This window comes from Pelobates fuscus, chromosome 2, assembly GCF_036172605.1.
Source record: "Pelobates fuscus isolate aPelFus1 chromosome 2, aPelFus1.pri, whole genome shotgun sequence".
NCBI lineage: Eukaryota > Metazoa > Chordata > Amphibia > Anura > Pelobatidae > Pelobates > Pelobates fuscus.
The window spans coordinates 270,690,768-270,718,476 of record NC_086318.1 but is presented as its reverse complement, the minus strand read 5'-3'; the positions used below and the strand labels follow the sequence as shown (position 1 = coordinate 270,718,476).

The 27,709-nt window shown below is 46.9% G+C and overlaps 1 protein-coding gene across 1 annotated transcript in view; it reads right to left on the bottom strand.

The window, feature by feature from the left end:
- Positions 1-27,709, bottom strand: part of PCNX2 (pecanex 2) — a 3,673,975-nt gene that overhangs the window by 2,378,910 nt on the left and 1,267,356 nt on the right. The window contains exon 16 of the mRNA XM_063443387.1: positions 1,043-1,193. Within this exon, the coding sequence (XP_063299457.1) occupies positions 1,043-1,193 (151 nt within the window). The remainder of the gene's footprint in view (positions 1-1,042; positions 1,194-27,709) is intronic.

The following is a 27,709-nucleotide window of genomic DNA, read 5'->3' as shown; positions in this document are numbered from 1 at the left end:
GGTGTACGGTGTACTCCCAGAAAATCATTATATTGGAGGAAGATGCCAGGGCCAGATTAAGAGCCCATTGAGCCTGGTGCTGACAATTATGATGGGCCAAATAATAGAATAATAGCAGCAGAAAACACTAAACAGTCAACCTATGCTTATGTCTCGCTTTCATCTTTCAAGTAAAACTATACCCCCTAACAGCAGTGTTCGGTGAAGCAGGATTTCGGTGGGTGGGGTAAGAGATCAGGGACACTAACACAAATCATGTAACCAGAAACAAACATGCACAGAAAATCCTGCCCAAGGAATTAGAAGGTCAGCCTTCTAAGCCTGCAGGGGAGATCATTCAGGCTGGCCAACTTAGGGTACACTATGCAGACAGCACCCTGAGCTTGTCATAAATGCATCTAATGATGCGATCACTCCACACTTTCTAAGGACTGTCCTCTAGCACTCACTTGTCCACTCCTCTTCTTACCTTCTTATTGGCAGGCAGAAGCTGCTGTTACACAGTCGGGGACAGAGAAAAGGTGTATATAGTGAGTGTAGAAGAAAGGGAACATGCCACTGATTTTTATTTTTCTATTTATTTAGCAATGGGCCTATTCCATGGGCATGGGCCTGGAGCTGTAGCTCCATCAGCCCCTCTGCTAATATGGCCCTGATAACAGCTGCAGCTCAGGAGTGTACTGCCTGCAAAACTTGGGCATGACAAGTTTTGTCCTGAGATAGGGACCCTCATATCGCAGTTTTTATTGCATGTAACTCAGTATTTAACAACATAGCCTGCAGTTGAAAAACCTGGAAGATCATAACATATAATATTTATATTGTTTATATTTTAAATAATATATATCAGATAGCACAAACCACATTTCATGGGACCAAAGCAATAAGTAAAATGTAATTTTAATAATTAATAATTAACATAATTAATACTGTTTTTGGAATTCCTCAAAATTAAGACATTTTACTCAAATCACCGAAAACAGAATTCTTAAATGTTTTAGCTTGTTTTCACATTTTGTTTTCACATTTTATTAATACTAACCAACAATATGTTGATGTCTGCATTCTTTACTTTGGAGAAGTGGATGTAAAATTAGTAACCATGGGTGTTGTTTTCTGAGTTGTGGAAGAATGTAATGTGCCATAAATCCAACAGTCAGGGCAAGGACAGAGAGTACAATATTAAAGGCCGGCTGTAAGAAGCAAAATAAAAACACAAAAAAAACACATGACGCAAGTTTATAAACACAACAAAATACAGATGCACTTAGCAGACAAAGTCCTGTGGTCTTAATACAATTAGTTAATTACACATATACACACTACAGAATTTGCTGGCGCTGTATAAATAATAAAATAATAATAATATGAGAGGGTAAGAATATATTGTGGCTTATTTGATATAGATACCTATAACAGCATTTAAATTGGCCCTTTCACTTTAACCCCTTAACGACGCTGGCCGGAAATTTTCCGTCAAGGCAGACCTACCCTTAAGGATGCTTGACGGAAAAATTCCGTAATTTACTAGAGTTAACGCCAGATCGCCGCGATTGCGGCGATCGTGGGGTTAACGCTGTTGCTGGGTGCCTCGGCGTTTGAGGAAGCCCAGCATCAGCCAATAGCGCTGTCCCAGCACATGTGATCGCTGTGACAGCCAGTCACAGCGATCACAGTGCTGCTGGGATTTCCTGATCCTCCTCCCTCCACCTCTGTGTGTGTTTAGAAGTGGAGAGAGACGGATCGGTTGAAATTTTGTGTCCCTGACAGACACAAAGTGTTTTAAAGTTTAAAAAAATACTTTACCTCCTTTCCCTGTGAAAATTAACAAGGGTTTAACCCTTTGATCACTGGCAGCAGTGATCACAATACTGATCACAGTACTTTACTGAGATCGGAGTTTTTTTTTTTTTTTAACTCTCAGGGGTTAACTTTATTTTCTTTTTAACCCTCAGGGGTTAAATATATTTAATTTATTTTTTTTACTATTATTTCCAGTTAATTAGTTAGCTGGGGTGGATTGAAGCTAGGGGGGATTGGGGAATCTAGCATTAGTGTAGCTAGGAAGCTGAAAAGTTTTAGAAAGTTATTAAAAGTTTGTAAAAGTTTGTAAAAGTTTATAAAATCGTGAAAAAAGGAAAAAAGAGGAAAAAAAAGTTTAATTTTAAGTCAAAACATTTCTGCATTGCTAGGTGAAAGCACTGTGTTTAGCGGTGATCTGATTTCTGTTTTTACCCACAGGGGTTCATTTTTTTATAAAGTTTTTAGAAGTTTTTAAGAGTTTTAAAAAAGTAAAAAAAAGTATTAAAGTTCAGAAAAAAAAAAAGTATAAAAAAAGTTAAAAAACAAAAAAATACGTTATTTAGTTAAAGTTAATTTTAAGCTTTCACCATGCTTAGAAGGTTTAGTGCCGAGGAGGCATATAATATATTAGCAGCCGACTCAGAGGCAACCGACACTGCCTCAGAGAGTGTAGAGGGTGACTATGTGCCAGACACAGATGAAGAGAGTGAAGATACCCCTGACACTGCTCCTGGCACTGATATCTGGGTGCCCCCTAACAATTTTGTCCCCGACATCCCTCCGTTCACTGCGACTCCTGGTATTCAGGGAGACGTGACCAGCTATAACTCCCAGGATTTTATGGAGCTGTTCCTTGGGGATGATTTTTTAGGGCAGATAGTTACACAAACAAATATTTATGCAGCGCAGTATCTGGCACAAAATGCAACAAGTCACCTTGCCACAAAAGGGAGCTGGTACCCCACCAGTGTGCCAGAGTTAAAACAGTTCTGGGCACTAACCATGCTGATGGGAATTATAAAAAAGCCCAGCATCCGAATGTACTGGTCCAAAAACCCAGTATGCAATACTCCCATTTTCTCTCAGACCATGAGTAGGCCCAGATATGAATCAGTACTGCGCTTTCTGCACTTCAATGACAATTTGTGCCACCCCAAAGATCATCCGCAGTATGACAAACTCTATAAAATCCGCCCCCTAATTAACCATTTTAATAAAGAATTTGGCCTAATTTATACTCCCCAAAAGAATATATGTATTGACGAGTTCCTAATGAAATACAAGGGTAGACTGGGGTTTAAGCAATACATACCAGCCAAAAGATCCCGGTATGGCATCAAGCTATACAAGTTATGTGAAAGTAGCAGTGGGTATGTTTATACCTTCAGAGTATATGAAGGTAAAGATAGCCACCGGGATCCCCCAGGTTGCCCTGATGTAGTTGGGACTAGCGGAAAAATAGTTTGGGATCTAATGAACCCGCTACTGAACAAGGGGTACCACCTCTACCTTGATAATTACTACAATAGCATACCCCTTCAAAAAATGCTATATTGTTTTGAGACTGTGGTCTGCGGCACTATCCGCAAGACACGCACTGGCTTCCCCAAGGCTCTGGCAGAGAAAAAAATTAAAAAGGGGGAAACTGCTGCTCTATGCCAGGACGAACTGCTGGCTCTGAAATACAGAGACAAAAAGGAGGTGTTCATACTGACTACCATGCACAGTGAACACACACGCAGGGTCGCAGTCCGTGGCAGACAGGAAACAAGACGGCTGCCTGTCTGCATTAAGCAATACAATAAACACATGGGGGGAGTTGACCTGTCTGATCAACTGCTGCAGCCATATTTGATAATGAGCAAGACCAGGGCCTGGTATAAGAAAGTGGGCATTTATTTAATGCAAATGGCTACTCATAACGCATTCATCCTTTTCAAAAAGGCAAATCCTCAGCTGAAATGTACTTTTCTTACATTTCAGTTCCAGCTAATTTCGGTGCTGCTCACTGAGTGCCACAGTGGGGAGCCATCAGCAGGGCCTAGCAGCAGAGATATTCAGACAGGTCACTTCTGCTTTCGGATACCACCAACCCCCCAAAAAAGACCCCCCAGAAAAGGTGCAGGCTGTGTTACCAGAGAGGCATTCGAACGGAGACCAGTTTCTACTGCCCTGATTGTCCCTCTCAGCCTGGTCTTTGTATTGGGAACTGTTTTAAATTATTTCATACTCAGGGCCAATAGTATGTTGTAGCTCTTCTGTTATTTAACCACTGACTATATACATATATATATATATATATATATATATATATATATATATATATATATATTCTTTTTTTTACCTTTTATTTAGTTAATTGGGGTGGATGATAGTTCCTGGGAAATTGGGGAGTTTAGTGCGTATGCTAGGGGTAAAAATACAAATAAAAAAAAAACCCACAAAAAAGTAAAATAACATTATTATAACATTGTTTTGTTAAAGTTCTTGTGTAAAAAGTTCAAAATGCTTAGGAAGTACAGTTAGAGAATTCTGACAGCGGATTGAGATGTGACAGACAGTGCCTCAGAGTTTGACCCAAAATGGGACATGGGCCCAGCATGCAAATTCAAAGTTTGAAACAAACCTGAAATGACCGAGTCTCAAATTTGCCCCTTCAACATCCACATATACCTGAGAAAGGTACACACGGGGGTATTGCTGTACTCAGACGACATAGCTGAGTGACATATGAAGCGTTATACTGCCGTAGCATACCTAAGGATTGTAAACTATGCAGTAAAATCTCAAAGTGTGTGTCAAAAAGGCAGAGAAAATGCTTACTACTACTAGACTTGGTACTCACTAGCGAAAAAATGATCCCACCCTAAGGTTCAAAATGGGCCTTTTGAAATACCCTGGGGTGTCTTCTTTAAAAAATGGTAGGCCTTTGTGGGGAAAGTTTGAATAAGCAACCTGCTATTAGAACCCAAAATGAGTCATAAACCTATAAAATTCTGTGAAAACTGAAATGGTCAGGTCTCCTATATGGCACTGTAGCGTCAGGAAATACGACTAAAGGCATACATTGGCGGTATTGTTTTTTTTGTAATTATCTTTTTATTGAAAAGATTCTCAGAATAGTTAGCAGGAAAGGTTGAAATGCTAAGAAACGCGCAGGTTTCTGATGAACAAATGAACAAAAAACAATTAGTAATTATTCAATCGAGATACGCAGATCTCCTGTGTAACCATGGTTAGGGAGACACACAGGTCTCAAGGTAAGCTGAGTGTTCAGCAGACAGCATGCATATGTCTTGCATTGATGCACAGTAACAATTTCGATGCCCTTCCAACATGACCTGGCAGTGTTCTACTGGTGTGTAAGACGATTTTCGTGTTTGGGGAAGCATGCATACTGTACTCGATTGTGTGGGCGTAAGGCCGCGCAGGTCTCAGGTATGTGCTCATACAACCCTGCCTATTGTGTGACTACCTGTTGCAAGTTCTTAGGCACCCTTGGTAATGGGTTCCCTTTCGGGTCCCTTGCCTCTTCTGGGCTCCTCTCTGGGTGAGTATCCTAACCGGTCTCGCTGGCTCATTGTGAAAGTCCGTGACTCTCTGGCTGCGAGTCGTCTAGCTAGGGTAGGATGTGTCGTCGGTTGGTGGGCTAAGACCCTCTATGAGGACCTCTGTAGGGGATTTGTGGTTGTAGTGTTGTTCCCATGTAAGATATATGGTCCCTATGCCGGGTCCCGGGTTCGTGTCATAGAATGAGTCGTTGTCGACTCTTCGGGGAAGCGTCACATCTAAGGTCTGTCTAATGTGTCCAGTGTGCATCTGGTAGTTGTGAAGCGTTACTCGAGTGTTTTGTGGTCAGTCCTCCCTAGTCTTTTTATTTTTTATTTTTTCCCCCGTCTCCCCTTCCCAGGGTACTCTTCTCTTGCGTATCTGCCTGCTAGTAGGTCATGTTGGATGTCATCGTCTTCTAGATTGCACTGTAGTTGCTGGTCTCCCTTCGGGCACAGCCCAGTGTTGTCGTGTGTGGTCAATGTTTGTGTGTATGTTCATTAGGGTTCCAAGTGTGGCCATGAGGTCGTTAGGTTAAGTGTGGGTAGTCTCTAGGTCCCTTGGGTGTAATGTCGGTCTTCTAGCGGTCCGTCTTAGTGTTGGTTGATGTGTATCTGTGGTTGTCCTCAATCCCTGTATCGTGCTTGGTGATGGTATATTCTGTGAACCTTAGTTGTACTTTGTAGCCTAGGCTCCATATGGCGTGTTGAGGCGTCATGTCCCTATATGTCAGTGGTGAGTCGATCTAAGCCATGAGGTGTACTCCTTTCATGTCTCAAGTCTCATCACCAGTCGCCTTCCAGGCGACATCGGTGTCGAATGTTTTGTGTCTTGTTGTGTCGTGAGTGCAGGTGCTCGTGTGCACATCCTATGTGGGTAGGGGTGTGGGGGACAATTAGAGGTTGAGGGGTGGGGGGGGGAGACCATGGGGTCTCGGGTATGCTTCCGCATCCTCGGCGCGCCCAGGTCCGTTCCCCACATCACTCAGTGGGGTCCAATTCGTCATCCGCTTTGTGTGAACTCCTACGTTATGTATAGTAGCCATGGCCTCCAGGATTCCGTATGTCGCTCTCCCCTTCCCTGGAGATCTGCTATCCGTGCTTCGGCCGTTCTTATTTCCTCCACTGTGCGTTTCCAATGTTCCGTCGTGGGTGTGTCCTCCTTCTTCCAGTGCAGTGGGATTAAGGATTTGGCTGCATTTAGCAGTTGCCTCAATATCGATTTTTTTTTTTTTTTTGTAAACCTGCAAGGGTTTTTCTGTGTAATGTAGGAGGGCCACTTCCTTGTCAGGTCCTGAGGTTCATCTAGTATGATGTTTATTTCCTGTCCAATGTTCCTCCAGAATGTTTTAATTTTCCGACAATCAGATGTGGCGTAGCGTGCCTTCCCCGTCATGGCACCTCCGGCATAGTGTCTCTAACCATGTTAGTTCTCTATGAATTTTGGTTCTATGCGGAAGGTTAAAATAATAGTGTCGCAATTGGGCGTAGTGAAACTGGTGCATGAGCGTGGGTGGTCTATCGTCCGATAGTTCTCTTAGTGATTTCACTCCTGCATTGGTGAGCACAGCATGTATCGGTATGTATCCGTCTTGATGAGCTAGTGGCCATGCGGACTGGGCGAGTCCATCCCCCAGGTTTGGGTTGTGGGTTATGGGTATCAGTGGGCTCGGTTTGGGCGAAATCCTTTGGTCGTTTCGCAGCTTATCCCAGTGTTTGAGCGTGTGTGCCACTGGTGAGTCAACCCCTAGGGTGGCCTGTGCCGTATCTTCCCTGTGCCACAGCAGTGTGTGTATTCGGTGATCTGTGGAGTCTCTCCACAGTCGCACCCATCGCTTGTCAGGAGGGGCCACATGAAGCTCTCTTATTCTCTGGAGGATGGTGGCTTGGTGGTACTTTCGAATGTCCGGCATAGCTAGCCCTCCCCATCTCCTTGGGAGGCAGAGTCTTTCGTAGCTAATTCGTGCTCTGTCCCCCTTCCAGACATATTGTATGAGCGCCGTTTTCAGTGTCTTAAAGAACGCGGGAGGTACCGGTTGGGGTGCCGCGTGGAAGAGGTATAAAATCCTGGGCAGGATGTTCATCTTAATTACCGCTATCCTCCCAAGCCATGATATGTGTGCATAGCTCCATCTCTTCAGATTCCCCAGAATGGTGGTCAGTAGGGGTTGATAGTTGCACGAATAGAAGTCTTTTGCTTCGTGTGTGATCCACAGTCCCAGGTACCTCATCCGATCCTGGCACCAGTGAAAAGGGAATTGTCTTCTCAGTTGTGTGCATTCAGTTTCGGGTACCGTGATGTTCAGGATGTCGCACTTTGTGATGTTGAGTTTCAGTCCCGAGATGCTTCCATACTCATCGAATTCCTCGAGTAGTCGCGGGATGGAGTTTGTCGGGTCCCGGAGGAAAAACAGCATGTCGTCCGCGTATGCGGCGACTTTATGTTCGTGCGATCTAAAGTTGAGGCCCGTGATCCCTTGGTTTTTCCGAACACGATCTAGAAGCGGCTCCAGGGTGAGGGCAAATATGAGTGGGGAGAGCGGGCAGCCCTGTCTTGTGCCGTTTTGAATGTCGAAGCTGTTCGTGAGGGCCCCATTCACTCTGACTCTAGCGTTCGGTCCATTGTATAATGCGGTAATCCATGTGAGCATACCCAGTCCTATGCCCATCTTGCGTAGCGCCTCCGTCATAAAGTGCCAGTCTACTCTATCGAAAGCCTTCTCGGCGTCCGTGGAGAGTAGTAGTAGTTTCGTCTTTGTTAATCTGGCCAAGTGTTGTACTGCAAGGAGACGGAGGGTGCAGTCCCTAGCCTCTCTGCCCGGTATAAAACCTGTCTGGTTGGGGTGTATGAGTCTCTTCAGGTGCGTTTGAAGTCTCATCGCAAGCACCTTGGAGAAGAGTTTTATGTCGGTGTTAAGGAGTGATATTGGGCGGTAGTTGCCTACTTGTTCCGGGCATTTGCCTGGTTTGGGGATAACCGTGACTATGGCGGCCAGTGATTCCCTGCCGAACTTTGTTCCTTCCCGCAAGCTGTTGAGGGCCTTAGTTAGGTGGGGTATGAGGATGGATCCAAATTTTTTGAGGTATTCCATCGGGAAGCCATCTGGTCCTGGGGCCTTTCCGGTTTTTGCTGCTTTCAGTGCCAGTTTAATTTCTTCCTCGGTGATAGGTACCTCCAATGCTTCCGCTTCTTCCTGGGTGAGGGCGTCCGGTTGAAAGCTATCTAGGTATCGTGTTGTATCCTCCTTCCTCACATTCCGAACCGAGTCGTCCTCGTCCCCACGTATGTTGTATAACTGGGTATAAAACCTGTGAAATTTGTTCGCGATGTCTTCAGGGAACTGGGTGGTTGTGCCCCGAGTTGTGCGTATGGCGTGGACTTACGCTCGTCCCTGTTCACCCCGTAGCATCTGTGCCAGTAGTCTTCCGCTCTTGTTGGCATGCATGTAGAAAAATGCACGCGACCGTCGGGTGTTACTGGCGTGTTTGTGCTCAAGTAGATCGGAAAGTTGTTGTCTATGTGCTATCAGGTCCCTGTAGGTTTGGTCCTGCTGGTCTCGTTTGTGGGCCATTTCCAGTTCTGAGATCTTCCGTGTCAGGTCGGCAACTTGGTGCCCGACATCCTGTTTTCTCCTGGTGGCCATTTGGATCAGGTGTCCCCTGATGACGCTTTTGTGTGCCTCCCATATCGTCATATCCGAGATCCCCTCTATTGCGTTTTCGGCGAAGTAGGGGTTGAGGTGTTCCGCGATTTGGGTCTTGAGGATGGTGTCCATCAGGAGCGCATCATTGAGTCTCCATGAGATCCTGGTGGGTCGGTACAGGGGCGATAGCAGCATTATCTGTGCTGCCCCATGGTCTGACCATGGTGTGGTGAAGATGTCCGCTTTTTGCAAGTATGAGAGACCCTCCTGTTGGATAAAGAGGTAGTCTATACGGGAGTACCTGTCGTGGATTGTGGAGTAGTACGTGTAATCCCGATCGTCGGGGTGTAGCGCTCTCCATGTGTCCACCAGTCTCAAATCTCTGAGGGCTTTGTGTACCGTTCTGATAGCCGAGTGAGGTATGCTGCTGCTTCCCGTGGTGGTGTCTATGAGTGGATCCAATGGGATGTTGAGGTCCCCGCCAAGTATGAGTATACCTTCTGTGAACCTTGATAGCTTTGACAGTGTTCGTCTGAGAAAGCTAGCTTGCCCGGTGTTGGGCGTATAGACCGTGGCTATTGTGTATGTTTTCCGCGCTATTTCACCTTTGATGAAGAGATATCGTCCTCCTTCGTCAATCATCGTGTCCGTGGGCGTGAATTGTAGGTGGGCAGCAAGGAGTATCGTGGTTCCTCCCTTGCGTGACGTTGGATGATTGCTAAAGTAGTTGACTGGGTAATTCTTGTCTTTAAGTAGGGCGTTTGAGACCTCTCTGAGATGTGTCTCCTGTAGGAGGGCGATGGAGACCTGCTGTCTCTTAAAGATCCGCAATAGGTGTGTTCTTTTTTCTGGGGTGTTTAGGCCCCTGCAGTTTTGAGATCTGATCACCAGGGGAGCCGGTGTGTACGCCATGTGTGGTATGTCTTCGTCCGTCAGGGGTGTTGGTGTGCTCGCTCCGACCCGAATCTGCTGATTCTATCTTATTGCGCCTGATCCGGGTGGGCCTGGGCGCGTCGCGGTGGGACCCCTCTTAGTTGGGTGAGTCGGGGGATGGTGCGTGGGTGGGTTGGGTCAGGGGGGGGATGGGGTAGCGTTGTCGTGTAGCGTTAGTTCTCGATGAGGTGGTTCCTCAGAAGGAACGCTAGTGTGGTGTAGGTGTGGTGTCGTCTCCTCTAGAGGTGTGGGTGATTGTGTGTGTTATCCCAAAATGGGGAAACTCCGTGTAACTGGGCGGTCAACCAGTGCCGTACCCCCGTTCTATAGAACCGGCTGGGCGTCGGCAGTGGCACCCCCAGTAGGTTCGTCTACACGGGTGTCGGTTCCGGTGGTGGCCTAGGGCCCAATGGTGTGTCCTGCTACTGCAGTGTTTGGACAAGTGGAATGTGGGTTAATCCAGACATGTCAGGAGTGTCGTCAGTCCCACTATTATGGTCTTAACAGTGTGGCACTGTGTTCTGGTATGTGTTGTGCTAGCGTGAGTCCATGGTAACGGGTTCGTGAGTTGGGTCACCCAGTACTCCCAGCGGTTCCCCCGTCTAGCAGTCAGCCCCTCGGAGGGAAGACAGTCGTAATGGTCGGGCGGTATGTTGGACTTGAGGTGCATTACATCCGTGAGTTGTGGTCTGCGTGTGTACGTCACCTTCTGGGTTCCTATACTGGTTTGCGGGGTTGCAGGGTGTGGTTAATGTTGCCATGGGAGCAGCGTGGGGAGTCACATGTCCTTCAGGTGGGTTACCCTGGATTGCGTCACTATCTGTCTCTCGTGGGTGTTCCTGTGGCTGTCTGGTGATGGATTTACGGGTGGGCCATTATGCCCTCAAATGGGATCCTAGTCTTGGGCCCCCTCGTTAGGCGCTGGTGTGTAGCGTGCCGGGGATCTCTCTGCCAAGACCTTCTCCCCCGGCAATGTCGGGCATAAGGGGCGGAGGGGGGGAGGGGGGAAAGGGGAGACAAGTCACACATAACACTTTGTCGCGGTACAAGCAGTTATTAACAACAATTCTAGTATTCTATATCCATAGAGATATCCCCCATTACCCGAGTGTGTGTAAGTGCCCCTTCACCCTGCCATGAGACCCGTGTCTTCAAGTTATTCTGCTGCTTCTGGGGTTCGTGTCATTGTCTTATGCCGTGGCTACTGTGGTATGGTCCTCCATGTCTCACCTTTTTTTTTTTTTCCTGCCCCCCCCCATCTCATCCCTCTCCCGTGTTGTAGAGGAGTAGGTTCTGTGGTGTCAGACCACATGTCTCTGGCCGTGTATAAATGTGCACTTAGTTGCCTGACCACCCACCCTCCCCGTCCAACCTCCCGTCCCGTATTCCGGTCTGTGCACTCGCTCCACTCCCCCCATCCCGTGTCAGCCATGTGGGTGTGTGTGTCCCCCCGCCCATCCACCCGGCATTCGTTGTATGTGAGTTTATTGCCCATCGCTTGAAGCCAACAGTCTCATGAACACCGTCCGTGGCCAATGCACCGGCCCCTGCATCAGAAAAGTCATCGCACCGAGTCTCTCAGTATTGCAGGGGTCCCTTGGGATCATGAACACTTCCCCCCCCCCTCCCACCGCTCCCCCCACCCCAAATAACAGTCCCCGCAGGGGGTCCACTTCAGTGTGTGTCAGGTGCTATGTACTCTTAAACGTAACTGCTCGTATCAGTCCCCGTGTTGCATCACCTGGACGAGGTTACTTGCCCCCTCCACCCCCTTTCTGCAAGGCCGTGCAAGTGATGTCCCAGTGTGCTGATTATTGTCAAGTAAAGTGGGGTATGTGTCCCAGTTAGCGGACTAGGTAAAATTCAGGTGTTGCGTGAATGTACTTATCTGGATGTCTCATGGCTTCGATGCCCAATGTTGTATGTCCGCTGGTCCCCTGTCATCCTCCTGGGGTCTCCTGCCGTCCTGTCGGGGTCACCGCTGCAGGGCGCGGAGGGTGTTATTCTCCTGGTTGTGCTTGGTGTTGTGCTGGATTCTGAGGTCTGCGTGCCGGTCCTCCGTGCGGTGAGTCTTCCCTGCGTCTCCGCGGTGCTCTCTGGGCCAATTGATTAGGCCTCTGCTCTTGCTGGCCCAGGATCCAGTCGGGGACCTCCGTGTGTGGTAGGCCCAGGTGCTGGAGAAAGGCCGGGACCTCCTCAGGCCACCTTAGGGGTATCCACTCGTTGGCATGCCTGGCGAGCAGGCAGAAGGGGAAGCCCCATTTATACGGTATGTTGCGTGTCCGTAGCAGTTGCATTACTGGCCGGAGCGCTCTTCAGGCCTCGAGTGTGAGGGGGGAGAGGTCCTGAAATAAAGCTACCTCCGCTCCTCGGAACCGCCAAGTTGGTTGCGCTCTGGCCTTGTCATAATCAGCTCTTTGACCCTGAACTCGTGGAGGCAGCAAATAACATCTCTGGGTACATTATCTGAGTTGCGAGGTCGTAGCGCTCTGTGAGCAGGGTCAAAAGTTATGCGCTGTGGCGAGTCCTGGCCCATGATGTCTCTGAACAGGGCTGTCAGGGTGTCTGTCAAAACCTCTCCCCCAGTTGATTCAGGCAGGTTGCGGATCCTGATATTCGCCCTGCTGCCCCGGTTGTCTAGGTCCTCAGTCTGCCTCCTTAATTGTAGGAGCATGTTGCCCTGTCTGGCTATTGCTGCGTCAGTTGCACTTAGTCTGCTTACCGAGGTGAGGTGCGTGGCTTCTAGGGCCTGTAGTCGGCCATCTTGCGCCGTTATGTCCCTTTGGAGTGAGGCCACTTCTGACCTCATAGCTTCATGCAGTGTGGCTGACAGTGCCTGCAGGTCGGCTTTCGTCACCATGGCTTCCGTGAGAGCCCTGATGTCGGCTCGGATGTCTGCCAGTGAGGGTTCCCGTGTGTCGGGTGGTGTCGGCGGGAGCTGGCCGTCAGCCATCTTGGGGCCGGGCGTCTCACGCGGCTGCCTGCTTGGTGTGCTGAGGTAGCCGTCCAGCGGTCCGGCCTGCAGTGTTCCCTGCTGTCCCTTCTGTGCGTGGTGGGAGTCAGACCTCTTGGTGCGACCCATTAGGTAGGATTTAAGCTGTGATAGTGCGCTGTTTTTCGCTCAGTGAGACGGAGCTCCTCTGTTATGCTGCCATTTCCGTCGGCAGTCCACCGGCGGTATTGTTTTACTCATAGGAGATAGCTCAGCATAATATAGGTTGTTTGATCATATTGGAACATCTCAAATATACAAAATGCCCAGCACAAATGTAACGCATAAGTAAAAAATGCGAAAAAAAATTTTTTTAGCACAAACTTTGACATATAATGTCGAAAAAATGGCGACATGTTAAGGCACAATATATGCCATATGAGATACCCTGGAGTGTCTACTTTCACAAATGGTAGGCCTTTTTGCAGTCATTTGAACAACCAAACTACTATAATGCCCCAAAATAAGACATAGTTCCTTTAAATCCATCTTTGAATTTTCTAACTGTAGAAACTGAAATAGTCTGGCCTCTTATATTTCATTGTAGCTTCCCAAAATAGTGGCAAAGGCATACACACAGTTACAGCGCTAGTGAGGGAGTTAGATTGCATCTGCCGGAATTCCCCCAGAATTCCCAGGTTGTGCTGTGTCTCAACACTAAGTGCCAAAGAGAAGGACTCCACCAGACCATCAAGGATTCATTATTAACCTTGCTGGGCCAACATAGATTTTAGTCCAAAACTGTTTTTTCTTTGTATTTGTATACCCTTGTTGTTGTTGTTTTAACTCAATTAAATTAAAATAAACACCAACCACACATATCACATATACCCATCTCACAGAGCTCTATGATACTTGTGACGGACCGCTGGCACTCCAACCGAGTACCTCCGCCGATCGATGCTCCTAGTGCTTGCCGAGGACTCCACCAGACACCATAAGCACTGCAGACTCCACAAGACACTATAAGCACTGCAGACCCCACTTCCAGCGGTGCAGCTGCGCCGGGGTCTCGCCGTCCTCCACCCATCCGGGACCCAAGACCAGGATCCAGCTTCCAGTGGGTAGACCTCTCCTACTCCAGAGAGCGTAGCAGGAACAAGTTCTTACAAGAGTTTATACTCAGGGGAGTATTGTGATATAGCAGTCCCCAAGAGTGTAGCTATCCCATCCCCCAAACATGAGCCAAGACTTCATGAAGGGGTAAAACAGGTCTGTTTAAAGTAAGCCAGTACTCACAATTTATACAATTCCCCAGGCCAGAGGCACACCCCCTGGGCCTGATGGAACACAGGCACACAAACCAATCAGAACAATACAACAATGTCCGACACTCCCACATACAGCACACAAGCCCTCCCCTCTGCCTGTGATACAATTAACTAAGATAATGGACTAAATCAATTAACTCTAAGCAGAAAAAACATACATTTTTACAAACCCCAAAAAGTACCCCAAAATACAACATATCCCCACAATCCCATGATAGCCCCAATCTCGGTGAACAACATATCCAAAAATCACCCAGATCGGTTCAGGGGTTCAGAAATTTCCTAGAAGTCTTATTTCTGCCCTACCGTGCACATGGTCCCATGCCCAAAACAGTTCCATACACTCGACGGCAAAACCCTGCTGGACAATTTAGGATGGCTGCCGCCACATCTTTGAATCTGGTCTAGTTAAAAGTCCAAGGGGTTGAAACAGTGCCTTTAAAATCCAATATGCCCAAATAGTGTTTTTAAAGGCCAATATATCCCAGGGGCCATAGTCATAGGGCAAGAGGCTGGCAAGCAGGCCTCTCCGAATACAAGTGGCGAAGTTACTTTCACCACAATACTGTCATACAAACTGCACATTACTTAGTATTTTAAAGCTGCGGAGCTCTGTGATACTCATACTCACTGCACAGTACTGCACGTTATACGTTGTGGAGTTCTGTGATAAACTGATAACAAGCCCACATCATTGGGAATTTTTTGTTGTAAATATCCCCACACTTTACAATGTGTTTCAATGCCAGGCCGCCGTGCCCGTGACAACCGTCATGGTTGTCACTCCCTGTTGGCGGCCCTGCTAACCACCATCCATGGTGAATGGCAAAGAGGAAATTAAATGGGTGCCAGTCTGCATAAAACATTACAATCGGCATATGGGAGCAGCTGACCTGTCCAATCAACTGATGCAGCCTTATTTGATCATGAGAAAGACCAGGGCATGGTACAAAAATGTGGGCATATATATAAGGCAAACGGCAATCCATAATGCCTTTGCTATATTTAAAAAGGCAAATGCTGAGCTAAAATGCATGTTTCTTTAATTTCAGTTTCAGCTAATTTATGGGCTGCTTGAGTGCCACAGAGGGGGCCATCAGTCGAGCCTAGCAGAAGAATTGAGGCAGGTCACTTCTGCTTCAGATTCCATCAACCCATCCCCCAAAAAAACAGAAAAGGTGCAGGTTTTTGTTTACAAGAGGGGCGCAAGAGCTAAGACAAGTTATTACTGCCCTGATTGCCCCTCTCAGCCTGGCCTATGTATTGGCCACTGTTTTAAAATTTTCCACACCCAGGCGAATAAGTACACAGGTTTTGGGGTGTGATTTTAGTTATGTGGGAGTATCAATATGTATTAGACATGTGCAATTCGTTTCGGGCCGAATATGAATTCGGACGAATTTCAGGCAATTCGGACATTTGTGTACTTCCGATTGTCTGAATAGCCAAAGTGCCGAATTACTGAGGTCCCGAAGTTCCGAAATTACCGAATTTCCGAAGTGTCGAAGTTCCGAAGTGCTGAAATGCCGAAGTTCCGAAGTTGCCGAAGTTCCGAAGTGACGAATTGTCGAAGTTCCGAAGCACAGTATTGCCTAAGTACTAATATACTGTGGAAGAAGAATAATGTTGAGCTGTATACAATTTTAAATAAAAAGTATACAAACATAGCCAGGATTCAGCTGTAAGCATTTGCAACACTTACAACAATCAAGTAACATACATTCATATAAAATGTAAGTTACTTGGCCAGTCAGTGTAATGACAGGAATGAACAAGTAGATAACTCCCTAATTCCCACGGTATTAGGGAGCTATCTACTAAAAGGCTGAAAGACCTAAATTGGTCTTTCAGCCAAATTTACTAATACTAAGTAAAGATTACTTAGCAATAGTAAATTATGCCCCTACTCGCTATACCGTGACTAGGGGCATGTCTATTAAACAGTGAGCAGTCTGTGGCTGCTCAATGTAAAAAAAAAGCAAAAAAAATGTCTCCCCTCCCCCTCCTAACCTGAAGGGGGGAACTATTGCCCCCCCCCCCCACCCGGCCCCCACCCCTGAACGGTGGGTGGGGGCCATAAAGTAAAGTAATGGGGGGACCTAATGTCCTCCCCCTGGTCCCACCTCTGAGCGGTGGGTGGGGGCCCTAAATAGCCCCCCCTTTAGTTCAAAAGGTGGGTGCTCGGGACGGGGGACACAGTTTTAAAAAAATAATTAACAGTGAGCAGATTTTACTTAGTATTAGTTTTTACTTTGTATTAGTAAATTTTACTTGGTATTAGTTTTTACTTAGTATTAGTAAATTTGGCTGAAAGACCAATTTAGGTCTTTCAGCCTTTTGGTAGATAACTCCCTAATTCCCACGGTATTAGGGAGTTATCTACCAAGCGGCTGCAAGAGACGTTCTGAAGTCTCGAAGTGCCGAAGTTGCCGAAGTTCCGAAATGCCGAAGTGCCGAATTGCCGAGGTCCCGAAGTTCAGAAATTACCGAATTTCTGAAGTGTCGAAGTGCCGAAGTTCCGAAGTGTCGAACTACCGAAGTTCCGAAGTGTCAAAGTGCCGAATTACCGAAGTCCCGAATTGCCGAAGTCCTGAATATCGGAATGCCGAACCGAAATTAAAATTTTTACCATGCACATGCCTAATATGTATATAGTTGATATATTTCGAGTTATCTTCTAAAATTCTGACCGCTGACTGACTATTTTATTATTTTTATTTTGGAGATTTATTGGGGGGTGGTAGTTAGTGGGAAGTTAGGGGGCTTAGTGTTAAGCTAGGGGTTATAAAAAATTCATTGTCCTGTTGTGGTCTTTTGATAGCCCAATAGAGATGTCCCGAACGGTTCGCTGGCGAATAGTTCCTGGCGAACATAGCGTGTTCGCCACGGCTGGCGAACATATGAGATGTTCGGTCCGTCCCCTATTCGTCCTCATTGAGTAAACTTTGACCCTGTACCTCACAGTCAGCAGACACCTTCCAGCCAATCAGCAGCAGATCCTCCCTCCCAGACCCTCCCACCTCCTGGACAGCATCCATTTTAGATTCATTCGGAAGATGCATACATTTTTTTTGTTTTTTTTTTAAATGTATTCTTTATTTTTGTAGTGCATGGAGGTATAACATATGAGCATGTGGTACCCCGACGGCATTCCTCATGTTTTTCAAGTAACAATTGTAACAATAGGGTATATGTTAATACGTGCACATTTTATATGTTAAATTATTATGAGGTTTGTCAGTCAGATTCAACAACTTGGTAGTGTTTAGACAGGCTTAGACAATTTAAGAACATCTTTGAATTTAAAGCGGCACTGTCAGGCCGAATCCCATTTTTTTTAACCCCCCTCCCGCCTCCACTACATCCAATTGACCCCTTAGTCACCCCCAAATGCCCCTAAACCCCCCAGATTACCTATTTATTCATCTGTATTTTCTGCCCCGATCTATATTCAGGGCGCCGCCATCTTTGTGTGGGTAGGTGAAGTCCCACACCAGATAGCCTGTGAGATTCCCGCACATGCCCAGTGAAACACCTGGACATGCGAACGGGAATTTAATCTATTCATTCATTCATCAGACAGACGAATGAATGAATAGAAAAATCAGACGAACAAATAAACACTGTGTATCAGTGTTCGTTTGTTCGTTCAGTTTATTACAAGGAGGGAGCTACCGGCGTGCAGCTCCCTCCGTGTAATATGTAAAGACAGAAGCGGCAGGGAGCAGTGCTCTCCACCACTTCATAAGCCCCCCAGGTCCCCCCCCCTCATTCTATAGGGGTCAATACGACCCCCATAATAGTATAAAGGATAATTAAATTTCCCCAATGCCCATACTCGCTATACCGCGAGTAGGGGAATGTCTACTAAACAGTGAGCAGCCTGTGGCTGCTCACTGTAAAATAAAATCCCTACTATCCTGGCCCCCACCCCTGCGCGGCGGGTGGGGGCCATAAATTACAATGGGGGGATGGGGCCTACTGTCCTCCCCCCCCGGCCCCCACCCTTGAGCAGCGGGTGGGGGGCCATAATGAAAATGAAGGGGGTGGACCTACTGTCCTCCCCCCCAGGCCTCCACCCCTGTGCGGCGGGTGGGGGCCATAATGATAATGGGGGGACCTACTGTCCTTCCCCCAGGCCCCCACCCCTGTGCGGTGGGTGGGGGCGATAATGGGGGACCTACTGTCCTCCCCCCAGGCCCCCACCCCTGTGCAGTGGGTGGGGGCCATAATGATAATAAGGGGGGGACACCTACTGTCCTCCTCCCCCTCAGGCCCCCATCCCTGGGCAGCGGGTGGAGGTCCTAAATCAAATAACCCCCCCACCATCAAAGGTGACATGGGGTCCCCAAGCCCCTAGTCACCCACCCCCACCCAAATAAAAAAGCCCCTACCTACCCCCCTTACCCTAAAAAATTATGAGGGGGGGGGGGAAATTACTACCCTGTAAATAAAATTAAACTTACCATTCAACGTCTTCTTTTTTTCTGAAATCTTCATTTTTCAGCCCCAAAAAAGGCCAAATAAAAATCCATTATACCCGTCGAACCTAAAATAAAATAAAAAACCTGAGCGCAAAAAAAATAATCCATCTTCACCCATGGAGGGCTCCGCGCAGACTGAGCTCCGCAGGGCGGGGGAAGGCTTATAAAGTCTTGCCCCACCCTGCAATTAGGCTAAGAACACTCTGATTGGTGGGTTTAAGCCAATCAGAGTGCTCTTTGTCATTTTACACAGCGTGGGAAAATTCCAAAGAACTTTCCAACGCTGTGTAAAAAGACACAGAGCACTGTAATTGGATGGATTTCAAGCCATCCAATCACAGTGCTCTGTGTCATTTTACACAGCGTGGGGAAATTCCAAAGAACTATCCCACGCTGTGTAAAATGACACAGAGCACTGTGATTGGATGGATTTCAAGCCACCCAATCAGAGTGCTCTGTGTCATTTTACACAGCATGGGAAAATTCCAAAGAACTTTCCCACGCTGTGTAAAATGACACAGAGCACTGTGATTGGATGGATTTCAAGCCACCCAATCAGAGTGCTCTGTGTCATTTTACACAGCGTGGGAAAGTTCTTTGGAATTTTCCCACGCTGTGTAAAATGACAAAGAGCACTCTGATTGGCTTAAACCAGCCAATCAGAGCGTTCTTAGCCTAATTGCAGGGCGTGGCAAGGCTTTATAAGCCTTCCTCCGCCCTGCAGAGCTCAGTCTGCGCGGAGCCCTCCATGGGTGAAGATGGATTAATTTTTTGAGCGTCAGGTTTTTTCTTTTTCGTCATGAATTTTTTTTTGCGCTCGGTTTTTTTATTTTATTTTTATGTTTGTCTGGTATGATGGCTTTTTATTTGTCCTTTTTGGGGGTTGAAAAATTAAGATTTTAGAAAAAAGAAGACGTTGAATGGTAAGTTGAAATTTACTTTACAGGGTAGTAATTTTATTCCCCCTCACTATTTTTTAGGGTGAGGGGGGTAGGTAGGGACTTTTTTATTTGGCTGGGTGACTAGGGGCTTGGGGACCCCTAGTCACCTTTGATGGGAAGGGGATTATTTGATTTAGGGCCCCCACCCGCTGCCCAGGTGGGGGCCTGGGGGGGACAGTAGGTCCCCCCCTTTTTGTAACTTAGGGGTGGGGGCTCAGGGGTGGGGGCTGGGGGGGACAGTAGCTCCCCCCTTTTTGTAACTTAGGGCCCCCACCCGCAGCTCAGGGGTGGGGGCCGGGGGGGAGGACAACAGCCCCCCCCCCTCATTATCCTTTAGGGTAATAGGGTTTTTTGTTTCTTTTTACAGTGAGCAGCCACAGACATGCCCCTACTCGCGGTATAGCGAGTAGTGGCAGATCATTTACTAATACTAAGTAATTTTTACTTAGTATTAGTAAATGTGGCTGAAAAACCTGATACCATGCGAATTAAGGCGTTATCTACTAAGCGGCTGCAAGATGCAGCCACAGCAATGAATAGGATCGGAGTTTAATTCATTAGAATGAAATTCCAATCCGAACAAAGTCCCGAATTGCGATCTAACACGAATGGAGAAACTGTTAGAACGCAATTCGGCAGTTTTGCCGGCGTCCTGTCTAAGTGACAGAAAGCATCGCGGGAACAGATAGGAAAGCAAAGGATCATGGTAAAATTGCTGTGACCACCGGAAACGAAGAGCACTTTGCTCCTCCGCTGGTCACCGCAGGTCACTGCGTAGGAAACCTCCATAAGAGAAATAGTCCCTACTTTGTCTTATGTTTTAAAGAAAACTAGAGCAGATAGGAAGAAAAGAAGAACAGATCCTGAGAGAGGGAGAGAAGAGGAATCTTTTGGGGAAAGGTAAGTTTGGCATGACAGTTCCGCTTTAAACAGGCTTAAGCTTACGTCATAGTGAATACGTTATATTAAGCAGTGCATGAGTATATAAATCTACATACTGAGAACAAGGGTGAGGCTATCTATGTCTGAGGTGGTTAACTATGATTGGCCCTGGCATGTTTGTTAGTCTGGCCTGCATGGTTGTCTGGCATGAATAAAAGTAGCATGTTTCAACTATATTAGTAGTTAGACTAGTTTGCACTAAAACATGGAAGACTGACAGTGGGCGATACATTCTACTAAAAAAGGCCTGATGAGGGGGACGTAACAGGGATTAAACTGATAAGAATAGTACTACTTAACATACCACTCCTATCTGGTGGCACATTAGATTGCACGTGCAGTGCCCCAAATTTGAAGTAGGAGGACCGACCAAGCATCTTTTTCCATCTCCCAGTTCCTAAAATCGATGCCATATACACGTCCCCTGATAGGGGGACGTAACAGGGATTAAACTCATAGGAATAGTACTACTTAACAAACCTTATAATAACGCAGAGAGAGGAGTCTGAAGAAGAGGAGTCAGAGGAGGAAGGTGGCTTTGAGGAGGTGGAAGACCGAACACAGCAGGCGTCCCAGAGGGCTTGTTGTCACCTTTCGGGGACCTTTGGTGTTGTACGTGGCTGGGTGGAGGAAGAGACCTTCAAGTACATCAGTGAGGACAAGTAACGGGACATGGCTAGCTTGGTATCCAACCTTGTGCAAATGGGGAGTTTGCGGTTGTGCAAATGGACTGTTTGCGGTTGTTTGCGGTGCGTTAAACAGGGAGTTTGGTCTGTCACTATGAAGCGGGCGTAACCCTTACACTACCTGATCGATACAACATCATACCTGATGTTTTAAAGCACGTTATTCCAAACAATTTAGGAATGTTAGGTGATTTATGCCCTTTATGGATTAAAACCAGACTCTGCATCAACTATGTAATTTTCCATGGGAGTTTTGCCATGGATCCCCCTCCGGCATGCCACAGTCCAGGTGTTAGTCCCCTTTGAAACTACTTTTCCATCACTTTTGTGGTCAGAAAGAGTCCCTGTGGGTTTTAAAATTCGCCTGCCTATTGAAGTCTATGGCGGTTCGCCCGTTCACGAACATTTGCGGAAGTTCACGTTCAAATTTTATGTTCGCGACATCTCTATTGTGGTGGAATCTCGGTAAAAATAAATTTAGTAGGCCGAGATTACCACGTGGCATGTGTACGTGCATATGCTGACGTATCGATCAGTTGGTTGCACGAGGCAAGATACGATCAGTAGTGTACGGAGCATGTGCAAGAATACAGGATGTAGTATTCCCCCTCCTCCATTGTGCTGGACAAGCCATGCGGTCAAGCAGGAAGTTAATTCTTATTTGTGTTGATTGGTCAAGAGAATGTGCGGGTGGAGTTATGTGCCTATATAAGGAGCCTGCACTATTGTCCGGGGCTCAGAATTTGCTGTATTTTGGTGACGCTAGTCCCTCTGAGTCCCGATCGGTGATCCAATAAAGAATCTCTTCCTTCCTGAAGAAACCTGTGTCCATCTCTCTGTGCTTGGCTTCCGTCAGTTTCTCCGGTATCATTTGGTGCATTGGCCGGGAAGCTCATCGTTCAACGGTAGCTGAGAGGCAGAGGCGTGAGACGGTCTATCTTTGCCCACGTTCTCTACGGCTGCACCCCTGAACTTCTGCGTGGACCTCCCTTCGTCTCGGCGCCACTGGTCTGTTGTCCAGGAGATCATCGGCCTCTACGTGAGAAGTGCTGGGGTGTCCCCGTCGATGAGTGTGAACTCAGGTTCAGGAACGAGGAGGTAAGACAACTGCTGTTTTAGACGGCAGGACCCACTAGGGGTATACCGATTGTGCGGTAGGCCCAAAGGGGTTTTGAATCTGTGTATCTGCCCCCTCTGTCGGAGGGAAGGAGCGAAGGCGCACCGCTCGATCGAACGCTCTTTAGTCAGACCGTTTGATTTTGTTAGTCAGGCGGGGTCCTGGTGTAAATAGCCCTAGCCGGACACCGGTGTCTTGTCTAGACTAGCGTTCTAGGGTGTATATTACGTTCGCTAGGTCGGAGGGACCGGGAGACTAAGCGGCGCCTGTGTAAATTCGGTTCGCTAGCTCTCAACCTATCTGGGCTAAGTGGGAAGGCGTGTAAATTTGGAACCCACTAGACTTTTGATAGTGCGACTAAGAGGCGCCTGTGTAAATTCGGTTCTCTAGCTCGCTATATATGTGGTGATTGGGCAGTGTGGCTAACCAAAACGGGTGTATATAGTTTTAGGTAGTCCATTCAAGGTACTGGCCAATAGTTTAGTTGGGAATTGTAAATGTGATAAAGATTGCTTAGTAAAGTGTATATCTTGTTAGATAGCGCGAGCTCAGCCGTCTAGCGAGAGTGTTAATAGTGTGTTGCTGTATCATAGTGCACGGTACCATAACCCTGTATATTTACTGACACTGTATATAAGTACTAATCATTGTCGTCCATTGCATGTTTAACACCATAACCACTAATAATTGTATTGTGACCTTAACTTGTGCTTTGACCTATGCTAACCGTACTGTAACCGCTATTTGTAAAAGACGATGTTACTGGGGTGTGTTATAGACGGGTAGTTCGTATATAGAGAATTATAGCGTGGGTGACTGTATAGTTACGCCAAAGGGCATAATATTGATTATCTAGTGACTGGTGTAACAGCTGTGTGTGTACGGGAATTCCCTGAGTGTTTATTGTTATTGTGTACGTTTCACTTGGTAACTGTACCACGTGGTGCTGTTGCCAGAGGAAACGGGTGTGACTGTTGAATAGTACGCGTGTATAGTATTCGTTGTCGACGACGTTCCATTGTTAAGTATGGGTGCGTCGCAGTCAACGATTCCGGATCCCTTAGGTTGTATGGTGAAAAATTTTAAAAAGGGATTCAAAACTTGTGATTTTGGGGTTAAAATGTCTCCTGTACGTTTGGTCACTTTGTGTACTAGGGAGTGGCCTACTTTGGTTGCGGCATGGCCGCCACGTGGCAGTTTGGATCCAACTCTGGTACAGCGCTTACACGTGGCTGTATCGGGTAGGCCTGAACTTTACGGCCAGTTTCCTTATATTGATTGTTGGAGACAGGCCGTAAATGACTCGCCAAAATGGCTCCAGACATGCCACGAGGAGCAGTGTCGCCTCATGGTAGCTAGGACTTGTTTGTCCACTAGGACTGGTGTTAGGCCCATTTTGGACACGCCCCCTGAGTCCGAGATCCCTTTGCCGCCCCCTTACTTTCCGTTAAGAGGAAGTGACGCAAATGCAGGAAGTCCTGCAACCCTCCCCTCATTACCCTCATCCACTTCCGCTTCCTCCTCCAGTACAGGATCCACCCCCCCTCGTACTAAATCTCCCCTTCCGGAATCAGAACCAACCCCCATTAAAAACGAATATCCTGATTTGGCGCCACTTCAGACTTCCGGTCAAGCTTCATCTAGCTCGGCTCAAAGTGTTTTATTTACAACCTTTTCCCAAAAACCAAGCTCCCACATCCCCATACCCTATTTCTCCCCGACTGGAACCTATGACTGACGCCCCTCCACGTAGCCCCATACAGACCCGACAGTTGACCGGTGCCCAACAATTAAAACACTATCAGATGCCTCTTCGTCTGAATCCTGGGTCAGCCTATATCGATGCCGCAGGCCAAATGGCACATGCTGACCCAGTCTTTGTATATGTCCCATTCACGACAACCGATCTTTTAAATTGGAAGACCCACAATTCCTCGTATACTGAGAAACCACAAGCTATGACTGATCTGTTCACCTCAATAGTACAGACACATAACCCGACATGGGCTGATTGCCAGCAGTTATTAATGACTTTATTCAACAATGAGGAAAGGACAAGGATTAACCAAGCGGCCATTAAAGCACTAGAGGATAAAGCCCGTACTTTAAACCAAGCCAATCCATCAGCATGGGCTGCAACACATTATCCCAACACCGATCCTGATTGGAATGTAAATGGTGCTGATATGGTTCAACTCAGAGCCTATAGAGACGCTATAATTGCTGGCATGAAAGCCGGAGGAAAGAAAGCCATTAACATGTCGAAGACAGTTGAGGTGATTCAGAAAAGTGATGAAGCGCCCAGTGTCTTTTATGACCGATTATTGGAGGCATACCGCTTGTATACCCCCTTTAATCTGGAAGACGCAGATAATTCCCGAATGGTGAACTCCGCCTTTGTCAGCCAAGCTTACGGAGATATTAAGCGCAAGCTACAAAAGTTAGAAGGGTTTGCAGGTATGTCCATCACCCAACTAATGGAGGTAGCGAATAAGGTTTATATGAATAGGGAAACAGAAAGTAAGAAAGAGGAAGAGCGCAAGATGCGTAAAAAGGCTGATATGCTAGCGGTAGCGATCGCAGGCGTAGATAGACGGGGCCCAGATAGAGGCGATAGTAGATGGAGTAGGGAGCCTTTGAGTAGGAATCAATGCGCGTATTGCAAGGAAGAAGGGACTTGGAGGAATGAATGTCCGCAAAGAGAGCAGTACGAGAGAGACCTACCCAGGGCAGGCTACGGAAATTTTAGAGGCAGAGCGAGAGGTAGAGGAGGCCCCGGAGGGAGTAATGGTAATAGAGGGAGTAATGGGAACAGAGGAAGTGTTAGGGAAGACAGGTATATTCCAGCAGCGCAAAGGTCCCGCGATAGAGAAGGTAGGGACTTTGTAGGATTGGCTGACACGGTCATGGAGGACTATTGATACCGACCGGGCTCCATCCCCCTTGGTCGAGCGGAGCCTATGGTCGATGTATCAATAGGGGGGAAAAGGAGTGCGTTCATGATCGACACTGGTGCTGAACATTCAGTAGTGACTAATCTAGTTGCTCCTCCATCTGGAAGGACTATTACTGTGATAGGAGCAACTGGAAGAAGTGCTGAAAAACCGGTTCTTAAAAGTCGACTCTGTACATTGGGAGGCCACGTAGTAAAACATCAATTCCTTTATATGCCTGAATGTCCAGTCCAATTGTTGGGACGTGATATGCTATCAAAATTACAAGCGCAGATTACGTTCCTGCCAAATGGAACAACATCCTTAAAGTTTAATGGACCTTCAGGTATCATGACATTATCCGTACCAAAGGAAGAAGAGTGGCGACTTTATACAGTATTGACTAGCCAAAACCCTAGGAGTGATGAGACATTATTTAACATACCAGGAGTTTGGGCAGAGAACAACCCACCAGGACTGGCCCGCAATATTCCACCTATAAAAATTGAACTAAAACTTGGGGTTTATCCAGTGAGCCTAAGACAATACCATATCCCACAGAAGGCTAAGAAGAACATCCAATCCTATCTGGATAAGTTCATACGGTATGGTATCCTAAAATTCTGTACTTCCCCCTGGAATACCCCATTGCTGCCTGTTCAAAAGCCCGGTACAGATGAGTATCGACCTGTGCAGGACTTGAGAGCAGTCAATGATGCGGTTGTTAGTATACATCCAGTTGTACCCAATCCATATAACCTGCTTGCTTTAATTCCGAACGGGGCTACTTACTTTACAGTCTTAGACCTCAAAGATGCCTTCTTTTGCCTCCGAATTGCCGCAGAAAGTCAATGTATTTTCGCTTTCCAATGGGAGAACGCTGTAACGGGCTCAAAACGCCAAATGACCTGGACAAGACTGCCCCAAGGGTTTAAAAATTCACCTACCCTATTTGGTTCAGCCCTAAGTCAAGATCTATTGGATTTCGAGTCCATCCCAGGAGAGTGTGTATTGTTACAATATGTAGATGACTTGTTGATAGCAGCAGTTACAAAAGAAATCTGTCAGCAAGCAACGCACGATCTACTACACATTCTCTGGAAAGCAGGATACAAGGTGTCTAGAAAGAAGGCTCAGTTGTGTTTGCCAACTGTCAAATATCTGGGATTCCATATCTCTGAAGGGCAAAGAATTATCGGGCCAGAGAGAAAAGAAGCTGTCTGCCAAATACCAATACCCAAGAATAGAAGACAAGTGCGAGAATTCTTGGGGGCAGCAGGCTTCTGTAGGATATGGATTCCCAGCTACGCGATACTGGCAAAACCTCTGTACGCAGCTATAAAAGGTACAGAGCACGACCCCTTCTTATGGACCCAAGAACAGCAAACGGCATTTGAAGATGTGAAGAAGGCTTTGATGAGTGCCCCAGCATTAGGTCTACCTGATCACACACGACCATTCTACTTATATGTACACGAGCAAAGAAGAATGGCTGTGGGAGTATTGACACAGTACTTGGGATCATGGCAAAGACCTGTTGCCTACATGTCTAAGCAATTGGATGCAGTGGCCAGCGGACTTCCACCTTGTCTAAGAGCCGTAGCTGCAGCCGCCCTGCTAGTAGCTGAAGCCGATAAACTCACTCTGGGTCAAGAACTTTATGTACGAGTCCCACATGCAGTACAGACGTTGTTGGATTACAAAGGAAATCATTGGTTTAGTAACAGCCGTATGACCAAGTATCAAGCAATGTTGTGTGAAAATCCCAGAGTGCATTTAGAGACTGTAAACACCTTAAATCCAGCTACCCTTTTGCCACAACCTACTGAAAGTCAACATGATTGTTTGGAAGTAATGGATGAAGTATTCTCAAGTAGACCAGATCTTCGTGATTTTCCCATCCAGAACCCCGATGTTCAATATTATACCGACGGCAGTAGTTATGTGAAAGAAGGGATCCGCTATGCAGGATATGCAGTGACAACAATAGACAAGGTGATAGAAGCTCGGCCACTGGCGAAAGGAACATCAGCACAAAAGGCAGAATTGATAGCACTGACACGAGCGTTACAATTGGCTGAAGGTTTAAGAGTAAACATCTACACGGACTCCAAATATGCGTTTTTAACCACTCATGCCCACGGAGCTTTGTATAAAGAAAGAGGACTACTGAATTCAGAAGGCAAAGAAATCAAGTACGCAGCTGAAATCCTACAACTATTGGAAGCAGTGTGGGAGCCGAAAGAAGTCGGTATCATACATTGTCGAGCGCATCTGAGAGGAGATGGTGATGTAACCAAGGGAAATCGGATGGCAGATAGTGCAGCTAAGCGTGCTGCTGAATCAGGAAGACAGGAGTATGTGGGGCATATAGCTGCTCTTATACCAACTCCACTGTCCCAATGGACTCCAGTT